The following is a 16,433-nucleotide window of genomic DNA, read 5'->3' as shown; positions in this document are numbered from 1 at the left end:
TTGGGTTTACGACTACTACTGCTCAACTCCGTAGCCTTGTCATTTTGAACTCAATACAGAAAATAAAGGAACTCCTGGAAGAATTATCAAGAGAAATTTGCCTTCGTGGAGGACTTTTTTGGTGGTACTAACCAGTATGTGCGTTACATGGAGAAGAAAGCAACCAATACCTCCACGATCAGCCTTACGACTAGGGTACTGTAACCCATGATCCGTCTACCACTGAAGATATTTTACGTCAGCATTGTGGTCGTAAATCGGATGATTAATATGTAATTCGATATATTTTTTTCGGTCAGACTTTGCTCCTGATAATTTTTTTTTCTCCAAACAGCTAACTGTGGTCGATTGAAGAAAATATTTCACTATTATTATTTTCACTGCTATCTGGGTTTAAAGGGCAATGCTCGAATACGCCATCTGGAGAGAAGACCGGTTCCATGTCTTCCCTCTCCTGTTTTGCACTACGATATTTTTCCTTTATTTAATATTTTTCATATTTAATTGCTAAAAATATTTTTTTAAATTTCCATGATGCATTTGTTTTCAGCTATGTTTAATGTAGTTTTCAGTTCAATATAGAGGTAAAAATTAAAAGATTTTAATCTATTTGAAAATCAAGACTTTGTTGTTGTTAATTTACGTCGCACTAGAGCTGCACAATGGGCTTTTGGCGACGTTGAAAATCAAGACAGAAGCTAACGTACTTTTCCTTCTTCCATGACTCTCCACGCGCTAATGGGGTGTTGCCACAGGCAGAGAGTTCTGCCCTATACCACCTGTAGCCATTTCGATCGCCAATATTGTAGTTAACTTTTTGAATGCTGCTTCAACAAAAAAGCAGCATTTCTTTTTCCCCCAATTTGATTTTTCTTCAAATCACTTTGATTTCTGATTTATTAAAACAACAAAGTATATATTTTCAACCAAAAATATATATATATGTTTCTGTTTATTTATGGATGCATTATTTGTGCTCAGAAATGTTCGACGTTTTTAAGTCCTTAAAAAAGAAAAACTTGGGAGTTTCAAACCAGATTTTTTTTTACACATTATCAAGAGTAATAGAAATGAATTATTAAAAAATAGTAATTAAATATAAAATATGAAAAAAAATAAGAATCTCGGAGGTTTTTTAAAATGATCATTAGTTGGGTAAAAGCGAATTTGAGTTAGGTAACACCCCACCCCCCGCCAAAAAAAAAAAAAAAAACTATCGTTCGCTCGAGCCTTGCTTAGTACATGAAAATCCAATGATTAGATCCTAGGTAATTCAAAGTGTACAGTTTCTTGTTTTGCGCAATGGAGGTGTGGTTGTTAGTTACCGGGACTGATCTTCCTGAAAATATGTGAATTACACAACCCATTTTGTGCTTTAAGCTTTTGTTGGAAGAGTTTTGATGGAACTAACCCTCTTTGCAAGGAGAGGAATGCCACGAAAACCTGTCAGCGAGGGGACTCTAACCCGTGATCCGTCTACCATTGAGGATATTTTATGTCAGCACAGTGGTTGGTGCAAGCCGGATGCGGAATTCGTATCGACTGGGATTCTAACCAGGTTCGCCTCATAGGAAGGCGAACGCTCTATCCCCTGAGCCATTACGGCACCGGTTTCTTACGTTGTGAAAATGACAGCATTTTTTTTCTTATTTCGAAACATCATAATAGAAGAGCATTCAGACTTTAAAAGTTGTTTTTTGAAACGCTAATTATAGAAGTACAATGCCGATCACAGAAGTGTAACGCTGATCAGAGCAGAAAGAGGTTACATATCAAATGATTTGGAACTAATTCGAGAAATGTTATCCTGTTTGCAAATAGAATAGGCATCTTAACATTATGCGGTTTTCCCACTACAGAAAATCTGCTTCCCCCGGGCAGTATGTTTCAGTATAAGTGAAAACATACTGGTGTCGGGAAAAAGGAAACCATGGTGAAGGGAAAAGTGTGGTGAGTGGAGAAACCTCGAGCCACCTAATCTACATACAAAGTGTATAATCCGTAGAATGGTATATGTGTAGTTTATTTCATTCTCATGCCAATTATCAATGTAGTTTTATTGAAAACATTTACATATAAGTCTTGATTATCGAATAAATGTTCAAACTATTAATATGAGATGATGAATGAGGTACAGCAGTTAAGGTTTTATTCCTTTCTTGCATTTATTTGCTTGTAATCCTAACGTTAAAAACACAGTTAACCCAGTCTTGGCGTGAAAGCACTTCCAGCATTCAATTGTATTCTGCTTCGGTCCTCAGACCTTCCGAGGCGGGGAGTGAAGCTACTTCCGGCGTTGACAATCATTTTGGTACCATCCGATCTTCCAAGCCTTGGCGTGAAGGCACTCCCCGCGTTCAAATTGATCCGATTGGCTCTCTGTTGTCTGGAGGTGAAGTCTCTAGATCTGCCTAATCTTGGCGTGAATGCGCTACCAGCTTGAAAACGGATTCTTGGCGAGTTTTCAGATCTGCCAAGTCGCGGAGTGAATGCACTTCCTGCAAGCAGGTTTATTTTATTCTTTTTTTCAGACCTTCCTTCCGCTTTCAAATCTCGAGATGCTCCGTTGATGTTTCCGTCTTGGGATCGGCCGAGTCGGGGTGTGAACGAAGGCGGCAGGTGGATTGTCTTGATGTCTTCTTTGTCTCTGGTTTCTCGCAATAGGGGAGTCAGAAATCTGACTTCATACTGGTCTCCGTCATCTTTCTCGATTTCTCTCGATTCCGTAACAGATCTTTTCTTCAGACGGAGTTGAGGTGTATCCCTGCCGCTGTATGACACATCTGGGTCGTTGTCTTCGGAAAAGCGTCTCAAAAAAGGAAGGGGAAGGGGTGCATCAGGAGAAAAAGCCACATCTACGATTCTGTCAAAAGAGGGTTCATAAAGTGGCAATTCATCTCTTCTGTCAATGATTCCCTCCGAGCACAGAAGAGTCTCATCCAAGAAAGGAACGTCCTTAATGCCTAAAAGTTCAAGAAATATGAATGAAATTTTAATTCTTTGAATTAAAAAAAAAATTCTCAAGGATTAACAATGATTATAAATTTCAAAACAAACTGGTGTATATAGTTAAGCACCCACTTCATTGGGTATAATTAGATTGGACTCAGTATTTTGGTCTCTTTTCATACATATGCAAAGGTATTCCTATTCATTTCCAGGTCTTACCTCATAACTTTTAGAAGTATTATGTGCCCATTTAGTATTTACAACAGTTGTTGAACAGCCGACCCAATTCATTGGGTTTATGACTACTAATGTTAAACTCCGTAGCGTTGTCATTTTGAACCCAGTCCAGAAGACAAGGGAACTCCTGGAACAAGCTTTGGGAGAAATTTGGGGAGAACTGTTCAATGCCGGTTATAAAATAGAATAAATAAACAAACAAATAAAAAAAGAACGATAAGTTTACCACCATAGCCTCTTCCTTGCTACCCTTTAGAGAAGATTCTTCATTTTTTTTTTCTTATTTGCTGTTTCATTTTACAAACATTTTGAGATTTAGAGAAATGAAGCAGTATTTCAAGCTAAAAGCTATTCTCAACCATAGGAGAGTAGAGTAAGAAAAAAAGAGAATTTATATGATCCAGACGATTTTGTGTGCAATTAGCATGAGAAAAAAAGGAGGATTTCTTTTTTCATTATACAGCAAGTTGGCGCCTCATAAATTGTGTATGAAGGTTACGGCTACGAGCTACAGGAATCAACTTTAACTGGCCTCTGCATCATGTCGCCTGGACGACAACTATTTAAAAAAAAATTGTTAGAATCGCATTTATTGTCATTTGTAGAGAGAATGGATGTCCCAAGCCAGATTTTTCAGAAGAATAATACATTATTTTACTTTGAAAAATCTTCATAGTAGTGGTTTTTGGATAAGATGAGCTTGTGATGAATGGCATATTCCTTAGATTCCGAAGAAAATGCACGGGCAACCCTCAGAATGTATTAAAATGGGTAGTCCGTGTCACATTGGAAGGTTAGCATCATCGAAACTTGGCATAATATTGATGCTACTGTCAGTGGCGGGCCAGTGAGGCCTCACAATTCAAAAATTTTTCGACTGTTATTAAATAAATTTAAAAGAATAATAATTTATTAAATTTGATTTTTACATGTTATTAGCCTTGAATAAAGACATTTTATGTTTGAGTGAGAATTTTCGATTCGCTGAAAATGTTCGAGATGTAGCCATAATTGCAAAAGTGAAATTTACATTAACGTGTCCAAACTTTAAACCGAAAGCAAAGTTTTAGGGCAATTAACAGTCTGACTTTTTCTGACGTTTCTTTTATCAAACATTGATAATTAGTTTTAAAAATGTTCTGGAATTTCCATTTACTAACAGTAACGTATTGTTGCTGACATGAAAATCAAGGTTTTGTTTTCGATCACAATCTCATACCTGCCAACTTTCACTCTTTCCGAGAATGAATTTTCAGAGTGGTTGTAAAACAATAAACGAAAAACAATCTGACTCAACAATATATTTATATTTTGATCCCGTTGAAATTCGCTTGGGCAAGGATTATTATGCTTCCATATATTTATTATAATTATTTATATGTAGTGGTGGTCAAGCTCATTTGTAATTATCATTATAATTCAAAAAGTTAATTAGAATAAACAGAGTATTGCTACCACTTTAAATATGAAAATAGGCAGGTATGCAATCTCCCGAACAATTCGAAAAGGAGGCTTATTATTATACTGTTGCAATTTCATTTGTTCATTAGTTTTTATTTATTATAAGATCTTAACATTCATTATACAGAACGGGAAAAAAAAAAGGCCGGACCACCCTGAATAACTTTTGATCTAATGATCGGATCTTCACGTTCTAGGACTCAATCTTAATGGTTCAAGGTTGTGACCTAAACTATGCTAGTTAGTGCAGACGATATTTTAAGTTACGAAATCAGAGACAAAAACGTACTTTTTCTCAATAAACATACTTTTTAATGAGTAAAAATTATATACCTTTTATTACAAAAAAAAAATATTATTATATACCTGTTTTTACAAAAAAATATTATTATATACCTGTTATTACAAGAAAAATTATATACTTAATATTATATACCACAATGATATACCAATTCAAAAATGTTTCGTCTAGTATTAAATAATGTAATAAAAAATGGTAAACATTTAATAAAAATCATTTTTCGCTTGGAATTATCTTTGAATCAATGAATTTTATAATTGCGTGGAAAAAAATTTCAATTCGCTTTAGAAGTTCTAGAGATATAGCGAAACACGCAAAAAACAAAATTAGCATTTAGGGGTGAAAAATTTGGACAGCTCTCCTTACCAAACTATTGCGGCTACCCCATATGTTTTGGGAGTCAAGAATCCAAATCCTTTGAAAAAAAAAGGGTATGTTTATTCAAAGAAAGTGATCTGATTTCGTCTGCACTCTTTAATTAGCATATTTGAGGTCACCCCCCTCGAACCATTAAATATGAGTCCTAAACGAAAAAATCTGATAAATAACTAGATCAAAAGTTATTCAGGGTGGTCCGTTTCTTGTTTTGGCACTTTGGAATTCCTTCGGCATATAAAAGTGAATTTATTTCCCTTTTAGAATATAAATTTATAAAAAAGAGCAGAGATTTACAATTAGCTATAGAACTTCTCTCATTCATGGGATAACTTATCAGTGAATAACCGTTTAACATTAACAAATATCAGTTAAAGTTGAACAATCCTAGTTGAATTTATTATAGGGGAAGGGGTTTAAAAATTACTGAATAAAGGATATTCATTTACCACTGACTTTCATATGTATTCTTGGAGTCCTTGCAGTATTTTAAGACACATTAAAGTGAGAATATCAACACATTAGTGTTGGAGAGCAGAGAAACAAAGGGATTAAAATTATCAAAAACCAATTTATTTGTCTAAACTAAACGATTATATCTGCAAAATGGAGTGTTTTCCAATATTGTATTAATACAGCTACAGAGATGCCAACTGCTCCGGAGACGCCAAAATAATTTAAAAAACGGTAAATAACTACAAAGTAAATTTTGCAAATACTTGACTTTTTTTGCTTGCTTTTTAAAATGTATAGCATGACATAAGCACTAACTAACTAATCATATTTTACAGAGTGCCTATCCCCTAGGGGATATCTGCTCTTTCATCGCATTGAATAAATAATGGGTGGGGCGGAAAAAGGGGGGTGCCTAGTCTCTAATGACAGTATATTAAAATAAAGAAAACAGTATATAATCTGGGTTAAGTACGTAGGTATATCGCAATTGAACATATTATAAGTACAAGTGAAAATTAATAAATGAAACAAGTGAAAAATTATTTACAAAATATTTACAAAGATTATTTACAAGAGGGATGCACTCCCTTCACTCTCCCTCGACTCCCCCCGGCAAGCCGGGCTTCGTAGGTGACATAAGCACTATGAAGTGGTGAATTATATAAGCCTATGAATTATTTAGAAATAGTGGTGGATAAAAATCTACTAAATTGAATTTATTAAACCAAGAATCAAAATTGATAAACTACCACTTTAAAATATATATTTGCTGTCCGGAGCAAGTTGGCATCTCTGCAGCTAAAGCTAAATATATCAATACAATAGAGTGAGGAGCACAAAAAAAAAAAAAAGAAATTGAAACGAAAATAAAACACATTAAGCAAAAAATGGAAAATAAAATGTAAGAAAAATACAGAATGAAATATAAAATGTAATCTATAAAAGCGAGTAACGAATTCAAATGAACTTACGCATACCGGAATGATTTAAAAGATTCTCGTATTAAGATTGCCAGATTACACGATATGAAAATAGAAGCGTAAATAGAGGTTAGAAAACGTAAACAGATGGCGCGCTCTGTTGTTCTGAATCGCGTTTGATTTGTTAGTTGCTCTTGATTGACCCGAAAATGGATGTGCGCAAAGTAATGCTATTATACTGGCTAATTAAAAGTTTATAATTAATAAGGTTGATACTTAATTATACAATTTTAATGATATTAGAAAATCAGCATTTAAAAAGAAAAAAAAAACATGATTTGCCAGGTTTGCACAGATTTTTAGCCACGGATTTGCGTTAGGTAAAAATATAAAATTAAATAACAAAGAAGTTTTTAGTATATTTATTAATAATAATAACATACAATTAACTCAAAATCCTTTTATGGGGAATTTAATTGCAGTAGTTAGGTATCCATTGTTTTTTACCAAATTTTGAAAGAGTTTGCCTATTTGTTTTTTGGATAAATAAACATTACTACATATTCTTTTAATTCTATTCATTTCATTAAAAATGGTATTTAAATAAATATTTTTAAGGACATTGGAATTCCAAGTACTAATTAGTTTATTTATATTAAAATTAAAATAATTTCTTTTATCGTATAAATCAACAATGCAAATATTTGTTTTTCTTTTTTAATACTGAAATCCAAAAAATAAACGGAGTAAATATTATTTAAAAAATTATGTAATTTTTAAAATTAAAGATAATTAAATCATTAATAAATTTAGAAACAAACATAATATTAAGAGTATAATTTGTTTTCATAATAGTGGAAATTAAGTTAGCTAAGACAGATAACAAAAATTAGATACTTGTGGTATTCAGTCAATTTGAATAAAAAAATGTTTTCTATTGTAAAGAAAATTATTAAAAAGACAAAAATCTATTATATATAATTCTCTTACGTGGCTCCCAAATTTTGGCTGTATTTCTTTTCCGCCGGTGGCAACGTTTGCTTTGTTTTGTTTACGTTTTGAAAACACCAAAGCATTCTGCCTTTTAATGATGTGTTTCTGATCTAATATATATAATTCTCTTACGTGGCTCCCAAATTTTGGCTGAAGTACTTTATACAACTAAATAAGATTCTTTTCACAACACTTAAATATTTACTTCATTTTCTTCATATATCAGTCGGCAAAGAATTCTGTTAGGTTAAAAAACATTTCTCTAAATAAATAACAAATTCTAAAAAATAAAAATGCTGTTGCCAGCCTTAGAATTTTTTGAAAGTTAACTTAGCAACATAAATCAAAATGACATAGAAGCGCAACTACATCAAAATTATGATACCTGAGCGCTTGACGTAACAAATCCTTCAATTCTATAAGTGTTGTATCGCCAAATGCCCAAATTAACAATTGTGTTTTTAAGGAAATTCTATAAAAATTTTAAATAAACAACCTACTTCTACAACTGACTCTTGAAGAACTTGGCTCATTGATTAAAAATATTGTTTTAATTTTACAGTACTAACTTTACTTCTACTTTCATTATTGCTATGACCCTCCTTCATTACATTTTACAACTTCATGCTAAATTTGAGGAGTTTAAGTTATTTTGTGGTTGAATACTGACATTTAGAAATGTGTACATAAAATAGTAATATTTAGAGGTTAAGAGTTTGCCTCAGAAAAATTTGAATTGTTGATATTGAATTTAACAATGGAAGCAATCGTTTTTGTGAAAAATTGAATTGTATTGTTGACATCAAAACTAAAAATATTGTGTTTCATTTTAACAATACTACCTTAATTTATACTTTAGAATTGCCTCGGAGAAATTTGAATTGTTAGAAATGACTTAAACAAAAAGTTTTATTTTAACTGACAAATACTATATTATAATTTTAACTTTTTCTATGTCTATACTCATTTTCTTACTCTTTTCTTTGTTTTTTATAAATTTTATATTTTTGTGATGAAATAAAAAACTTATTGTTGTTCTGCTTCTGAACACCGATGAAAACACAAAATGATGGGCTTCATCAACAATCAAAAATATCTACATTTATTTTACAAATTCCATATTATTAGGGTGGCGCCCTTCAGAGAATTAAAAATACAAAATTATCTTCATCAAAGCCGATGCTTTACATCCGGCGTTCAGTGGCAGACTACTATTTCATATTATTTTACAACACATGGCATTAGCCCTCTGGTGGGAAAGACTTTGAAACAAAACTTACAACAGTTACTTTTCTCAACAACTGAAATTTAGAATAGCGTGATTAAGAAAAATATGTGAACTGTTTGCAATTTCAAATTAATATTGAAATGTACGGGATTAGAATTTTCTACAGTGAAAAGTTTTCGGAACTTCAGTATTCAAAAAGTATACAAAAGCTAGACGTTAAGAACGTATCCAATGAGCGAGCATTGGATTGCGAAGCAATCCGAAATAAACTGCGAAAGCAGTTCCGGGGGTTGGTGAGCGTTAGCGAGCAGGGGGCGAAGCCTCCTAGTTAATTAGAATTTCTCAATAATAAAATCGCAATTAAGGATATTTTTAAAATCATAGTAATAACTTAAAACGACATCTTTTAGTTTAGAAAAGGGAATGCTATTGAAGAGATCCTGGAAATCAAAAGACGCAATCGAATTAATTTAACTTTGTTTAATGTATTCGAAAAGTACTCGATTATTAGTAATAATCCAAGAAAAACCATCTTTAATAATTTTATTTAAGTAGTTAGAGGAAATGGTGCCAGGTTTAGTGAGGGAAGCATTAACATGTGATTGTTCTAAATTTATTAGGAATTGTATGAAATTTTAAACTAATTATTAAGTATGGAAATTGTATATTATTTTAATTTTTAACCTCTTATATAAAGCTAAACATTTTTTAATGATATTTTAATTTAATTAGTAAGCTCTTAAAATGTTTACTATTTTTCTTAGTTAAAAATTCAATATAGAATTTCTTACAGAAGCTTATTTATTATTAGCCTTGTCTGTGGAAGGTAATTAAATTTTTTTTTTTGTAGTTGCTTAATTGATCGGTCAAATTTAGAAAAAATTATTGAATAGTTACTGTTATTTAAATTTTCTTTATTATTGAAAACAACGTTTTTAAAGTAATATTAAACAACCCATTTCCATTCGTTTAACATACCTAAAGGTAAAGAGAGTCTATTTAATATCTTTAAGCAGAAATTATGTAGATTATTAAGAAAGTATTTTAGAATATTATTAATTGATGAATGGTAAATAGGTCTAAGTTTTGTGCCTTTAAACATTAAATTTCTTAGTTCTAAGCTTTCTATAATATGTAAATTACCAGTAACAATATGTTTATCAACACATTCAAAATATTTTAAATTAAATCCGCTTCGAATTTATTATTTTCAAATTTAGTCCAACGAAAACCTCCCACGGTTAGCCTCAACGCAAGGGGACTTTAGCCCAAGATCAGTGAGAATATTTTACTTTCGTACTGTGATCGGTGTGAGCCAGGTGCGGAATTCGTTTTTATCAGCCATCACTGGGATTCCCATTGGGAGACGAGTGCTCTATCCCTTGAACTAAGATGGCTCAGAACAAATTATTGTAGGATAACTTACCCACTGCGTAATCTTCCCATAATTTGCTTCCATTTTGATGCTTTGAAGAAAAAAATCTTTCGTTGTTGTTGTTGGCGTCGGTCATTATGGCAGAGGGGTGCGATTTCTCTTATTTTCCAGTGGCACCATCTGTGGCCAAGAATTGACTTCTGCCACATCCATACGTCACACCCGTATATAGGACGGGCCCCTTCATACATCCATTCACTCATCCTCAGATCGTCATTTTGCCCTGAATCAGAGAACGATCCATCTCCAATTGAGTACCCCCAGAGGTATTGTCTTGCTATGGGAACATGGAGGGCTTTGTGACCTGACAGATTTAACGTGCACCTTCACCATTTACTAGACGGGGAGTCTTCAGCCGGCTGGATTCAAGCAACCGTTCTCATAAACGTGAGTCCAGCGCCTTGCCAACCTGGCTATCCCGGCCCTAAAAATTCTTATTTTATTTATTCTTATGAGATTTTCTAGTTCAATCTCGGTTTACCTGAACTTACTTTTCTCTTAACTTTGAATCACTTCTGTATATGAAACAGAATTTGGTATCACTCGTGGTACAGTCAAAGAACGAAGTGAAACTATTCAAATACGTAACGAACGCGGTTAACTGCTCGGTGCTTGTACGTTATACCAGAACTTAAAGGGTAAGTAACATACTCATGAATCATCCTGTTTACTAAGATCCAATGCATCCTGTAGCAAAGTGATGCTCAGGAGGTACGTCACCCAATTCTACCCAATCTAGAAGACAAGGGAACTCCTGGATCAAGTATTTAGAGAAATTCGCTTTCGTGGACAATTTTTTGATGGAACTAACCTGACATTTGCGTTACACGGAGGGGAAAACCAACGAAAATCTACCACCCTTAGCCTGGCAGAAAGGGGACTCTTAACCCATGATCCGTCTACCACTGCGGATATTTTACGTCGGCACTGTAGTCGGTGCAAGCAGGATGCGTATAGACCAGCTATGGCTGGAATTCAAATCCGGTTCACCTCACTGGAATGCTCTATCCCCACCACGGCTCGTAGTCGTAGTAAACTGCAAAAATAATTTAGTCTTTCCGACCACTAAACGCAATATATAGCACCGTAATAACATCTGTATGTTAAGATCATACCGTCAAACGAAAATGTGCATTACGAAAAGATTATGATACTCTATGGTGTAATACATAGCGAATTTTGGTGATGAAAAAAAATCGTGTGTTATGTTAAGTTAATCACACTTTAAAGGGTGTAATTTAACATTAAGCACCAATAATTGAAAAAATTTACAGTCATTTATTTTTGCCAATTTTGGCATACTTTTGGAAACCGTCAGATGACAACAGTAGAATGCCGGAAAATCACCCGGTAGGATTCAGTTTTTCCTCATTCAATTCCATTTTGTTTCAGTTATCATCAGCATAAATATAATTAAAGTCATAAAGGTATTGTTTTTCTATAAATATTTTAGCATGCCTAATTTAAAGTTATTTTCCTGTACTGCTATTATTGCGCTTTTAATTCAAGAGTTTAAAACTAAGAGAGTTGTTATTTTAGTATTACTATTATTATACTGTAATTCTACTCTGTATTTTAAGATAAAGTTATTTAGAAAGGTGGTCTAATTTCATTAACCATTTCACAATTATTATTTTTGTGCAAATAACAATATACTGTTATAATAATAACAATATACTGTTGTAATAATATACTGTTATAAATTACAGTTAAAGAGCTAAGTTAAATGATTTAGAACAGTGTTTCCCAACCTTTTTTGTACCATGCCCCACCTAAGCCTTTCTAAAATTCTTATGCCCCCCTATGTAACATATACATAATTTTTAATAATAAAAAATCGAATTGTTCACTTAAGAAACTTAGGAAATTGTAAGCGAAACAAAGTAAGTAAATTTTCAGAACGTATAATGAAAAACTAAAATTCAAATTCGAAATAATTTTAAGATTCGTTATACAGATTAAGTCTTTATAAAGATTTTTCTATAATAATTTAATATTTTAATTTAGTGAAATTCTTTCCCTTGATGCTTGCTGCACGTGGATTTTATCTTAGGTTTCAATTTGGTTAGCTTCAGTCTCAAGTCTCCCCGTTGTGTTATATCCAGACGATTTCTTTTTTTTACCAATAAAATAATTTACAGCACTAAATCCACATTCAGCTAAATATGAAGATGGAATCGGTAACAATAGTTTTCTTGCACATTTGATTGAATTTTGGTATTTGTTTTCTGTTTCCTCACGAAGTCATGCCGTCACTCCTTTCATATTAAATAAGGTTTTAACTGGCTCATCATTTTGCATTTCTGCAAGTACTTCTTGATATATTTGATATATCAGACAAATCCACTAACATGGACTGCAACATCCATGTTGGAAAATAAATTTGTTTTAAATCAGAATATCTTTCTTTTAAATCAGCCGATAGAATTTTCAGATGATAGACAATAACAAGTAAAGGGGTATCATTTACTTCACATTTTTGGAGCCAATGAAAATGTTCAAAGTTTTTGTTGTTAATATATTTCTCACATAACTCAATAAGGGTAATGAAGCCAAATATCTTCGCTTTTGCATCAACAAGAGTTTTATTTGTTCCTTGAAATTGCTTATTTAATATATTCAGTTTTTCAAAGATATTGGCTAAATAACTCACAAATGCTTTACCATCGACTGTAAACAGATACTTCATTTCAGGTTTGTCGCTTAAGAAATCCCTAAGTCACATAATATTTATTGACCGCAATTATTTAAGAATTTTCTTTCGATTTTGTCACCGAAATCTCGCATTGCATTTAAATGGCCCAGAGCAAAAGGTTTAAACTCATGTCGAGTCCATTTTTGAATTGCCCCCCTGTACAATCAAATTGCCCCCCGGTGGGGCGTGGGCCCCACGTTGGGAAACACTGATTTAGAACGTAACGATCAGCTTTATGCACAATGAGATGCAGAGCAAATATAGTATTTAATATATCCACCCGTTGGGTAAGCGAAAATATGAAATTACGGTTGTGAATTCATCAAATTTGTTTCAACAACATAATGTAATAACTTTACAAATGTTACTTTAAAAAGTGATTACTTCTGTTTACCAATAGATGTAAATATTTATATATCTCTAATAGATAATGATATTTGGACTGTGGAGGCACAAGCGTAAGGAAACTGAATTCCTTTTAGTATACTTAGATGTTATAAGTGAATAATTTTAACTTTAGTAGAAAAACTGTCTTCTACCAAGAAACCAACAATTATTGCGAAGCAATCATCGGGGCTGGTGAGCACAACGAATCTATCCGCTTCAGTTTTTCTTTTTTAACTCGAATTCAGATTAGTATTTTCCCTGAGCTGTGCGTATTAACAAACTAATTCAATTTTATAAAATATTGTATAAGTTAATGATTCTTACTTAATATTGTATCGTAAAAATAATTATTCTGACTCTTGTGTGTATCAACTGTAATTAATCATTTCTCTAATCTTAATTAGAAATTTTAGTGACACTGAATAACAAAAAAAGATGGCGGCTCTTTACACGAAGTGGTATAAAGGAACATCTTTAGTGTATGCTGTACACTCTAACCCCGGAATAACGCACTCGAGATACAGTAAAAACCCGGTTATAGTGAACATTTTTATGAATCCCGACCGAATTGTTATTTAACTAATGTTACTTCATCCTTCTATAAAAACGGCACAGAAATTTCTACTTTGTTTAGAGTGAATTCCTTTTTGCATGCATTTAAATTCCAAAGTATATTTTGACTTTCAATTAAAAATGATAAGTCAAAGGAATGTTTAAAATGAATCATTTCGCTGAAATGAATAATGTGAGAAAGTGACACATATGGGGAGAGAGCGACGTAACACAGAATTCAAACGGAAGTTAAAAAGATAAAGACGGAAATTAAAAAGATAAGGGAATTTAAAAAGATAAAGGTGTAAACAGTTCAATATAGGAAGACAACCACTTCGTCAAAAAGAGGATGTTTAGAATCTCAGTTGTCATTTTGAATTAAAATGTCGCAATAAGAAATGTTTGTTGTAAGAAAGATATGCATCTTGGTAAAGAGTATCTACATATTTAGTTATTTAATAAATATTAAGCAGATCATGTACTAGTGTAGTTACTATTTCTTAACACACTGCAGTTTGTTGAAAAGTATTTTTTATAGATATTGCATAAGGAGAATCGCCGTTTATAGTGTACTTATTGCTGGGTCCGACTGTAGTTGACACCATTTTTCGGGAAAGGAAAAGCAAAACTTCTTTTTTAAAGTGTATCGATAGAAAAATTCCTTCTAGAAGCCTACTATTCATAATTTTGTTTATTTGTTCATCGTTTGAAAGGTTTTTAAAACTAAATGAAGTGAATGCGGAATATCTTTCATATGAATTCTTCTTTGGCCAAGAATTGACAACATCGAGTAAAATTTTCCTCTCCTAAAAACTAATATTTTACGACCTTCACAGACTGTAAAATTATAATTGCACTTACCCTGGTGAGTTGGGGTTTTTAATATCTGTTTCATAATTCAAAAATACCTAACCGGATAACCAAAATGTGAAAAAATATCTTACACTAAACCAAAAATACTAAAATTTGTGATTATTTTAAGCAATAAATAAGCGCAAATAAGAAAGTAAATTAAGTTTATTGAATTGAAATTTTACAAAAATATTTTATCGCATTTGTGAGTTTCTAAGTAAAAATAGCACCTTTTTCGTCATTATTTAAAGTTCGAGTCTGAGGAAGTTAAATTAAATTTGCTAAATTCATTATTTTTTATATATATTTTTTTTATTTCGTTAGATTAATTTTTTTCTTAGAGTATAACCAACTTAGTTGATTTAAACTTTTTATTCCGATCAAGCTGTTAGGAATGACTCTAAAGAAGATATAAATAATTCCTTACAAGATGTAAAATTACTAAAATTAAAGCGTATTATTACTTTTATGAAATAATTATCAATTAATTTTATATATTAATTAAAATAGAATAATTTTTTTTTTTACAAAAGCACTTATTCTCGTATTTAGGAGTTTACTTTCGTTCAAGTGACAAATTTCTCAGTAAAAAAAAAAAGCATTTTCTGCTATTATTTAAAACCTCGTTATCAACCAAAAAGGTTATCGTCGAAATAAGATGTTTTAAAAACAAAATGTCCTCGTTTGTTTTGTTTTCAATGTGTAAAATTGAATAAAGCAAATAATTATAAAAAAATTAAATAAAAAATTTCTATGGTCTTCAGTAAAATGAAAGAGCGTTACTTATAAGAATCGAAATGATCTAGTCTCAATTCACACTCCAGATATTAGTTTCATTTTATATAAGTTTATTATCTTAAAAACTGTTCAAATTTCTTAAAGAAAACAGAGGTCAGTGGTTTTTCGAATAATGAAATCCACAAAATCGTTCATAGTTCAATGTATAATAATAGCTAATGCTAAACCAATGCGAAAAAATTATTTTTCAAACATCTCTCTGGAACGGACTCATCAAAATGTTTACGTTCGGGGATAAAATGACTCACCGAAGTCGATTTTAAGACCCTAAAATATATGTTTCTGGAATTATAAAAGATTCACGAGTCACATAATAATAATGATACTTTACCACAACAATGATGAGATGAGTGAAGAAAAAAAATTATAAGTAATATGATATTGAGTAACATGTTTCTACAAAAGAGAGAGAGCAGAAGAGTCAGTAAAGATGAGAGGGTGACCGTATTTATACGAAATTTTAGTGTGGGAAGTAATATAAATGGAAACGGTTGATGTTCCGTCTTAAGACGGTTGTCCGGAATTTCCTGAAAGATTTACCCCGGATGACACTGACGAATCAAATGGGATTACAAATGTTCTGCCAAATAGAATAATATATCTTACTGTTAATGCCTGCACAATGAAAAATGCTTTTCTAAGCTATAGGAGAATTAATATGTACTCAATACTTTGGAATTATTGGCGAATTATTACGAAATATGAGAGTTATCATGTACTTTATTTGGGTATTTTATGCAATAACAAACGTATTTTAAGCAAAATATGAATGAGTATCGTATATTATCTTATCA

The 16,433-nt window shown here is 32.0% G+C and overlaps 1 protein-coding gene across 1 annotated transcript; it reads right to left on the bottom strand.

The window, feature by feature from the left end:
• Positions 1–2,038: 2,038 nt before the first annotated feature.
• LOC107445836 (uncharacterized) lies at positions 2,039–16,095 on the bottom strand. The gene is made up of 2 exons (XM_043045918.3): positions 15,971–16,095; positions 2,039–2,963 (listed from the first exon to the last, which is right to left on the bottom strand). Exons 1-2 carry the CDS (start codon positions 16,029–16,031, stop codon positions 2,200–2,202), a joined length of 825 nt encoding a protein of 274 aa, XP_042901852.2. The 5' UTR covers positions 16,032–16,095; the 3' UTR covers positions 2,039–2,199.
• Between the last annotated feature and the right edge of the window lie 338 nt (positions 16,096–16,433).

This window comes from Parasteatoda tepidariorum, chromosome 5 (assembly GCF_982258835.1).
Source record: "Parasteatoda tepidariorum strain Cologne lab strain chromosome 5, Ptep-v5.0, whole genome shotgun sequence".
Taxonomy (NCBI): domain Eukaryota; kingdom Metazoa; phylum Arthropoda; class Arachnida; order Araneae; family Theridiidae; genus Parasteatoda; species Parasteatoda tepidariorum.
This window is presented reverse-complemented; position numbering and strand designations above follow the sequence as displayed.

Coding starts and splice junctions, on each gene's coding strand:
- LOC107445836 (XM_043045918.3), bottom strand. CDS start 16,031: ATGTTACTCAATATCATATTACTTATAATTTTTTTTCTTCACTCATCT. Junction 2,964..15,970: donor CTCATCTCATCATTGTTGTG/GTAAAGTATCAT, acceptor TTGAACTTTTAG/GCATTAAGGACGTTCCTTTC.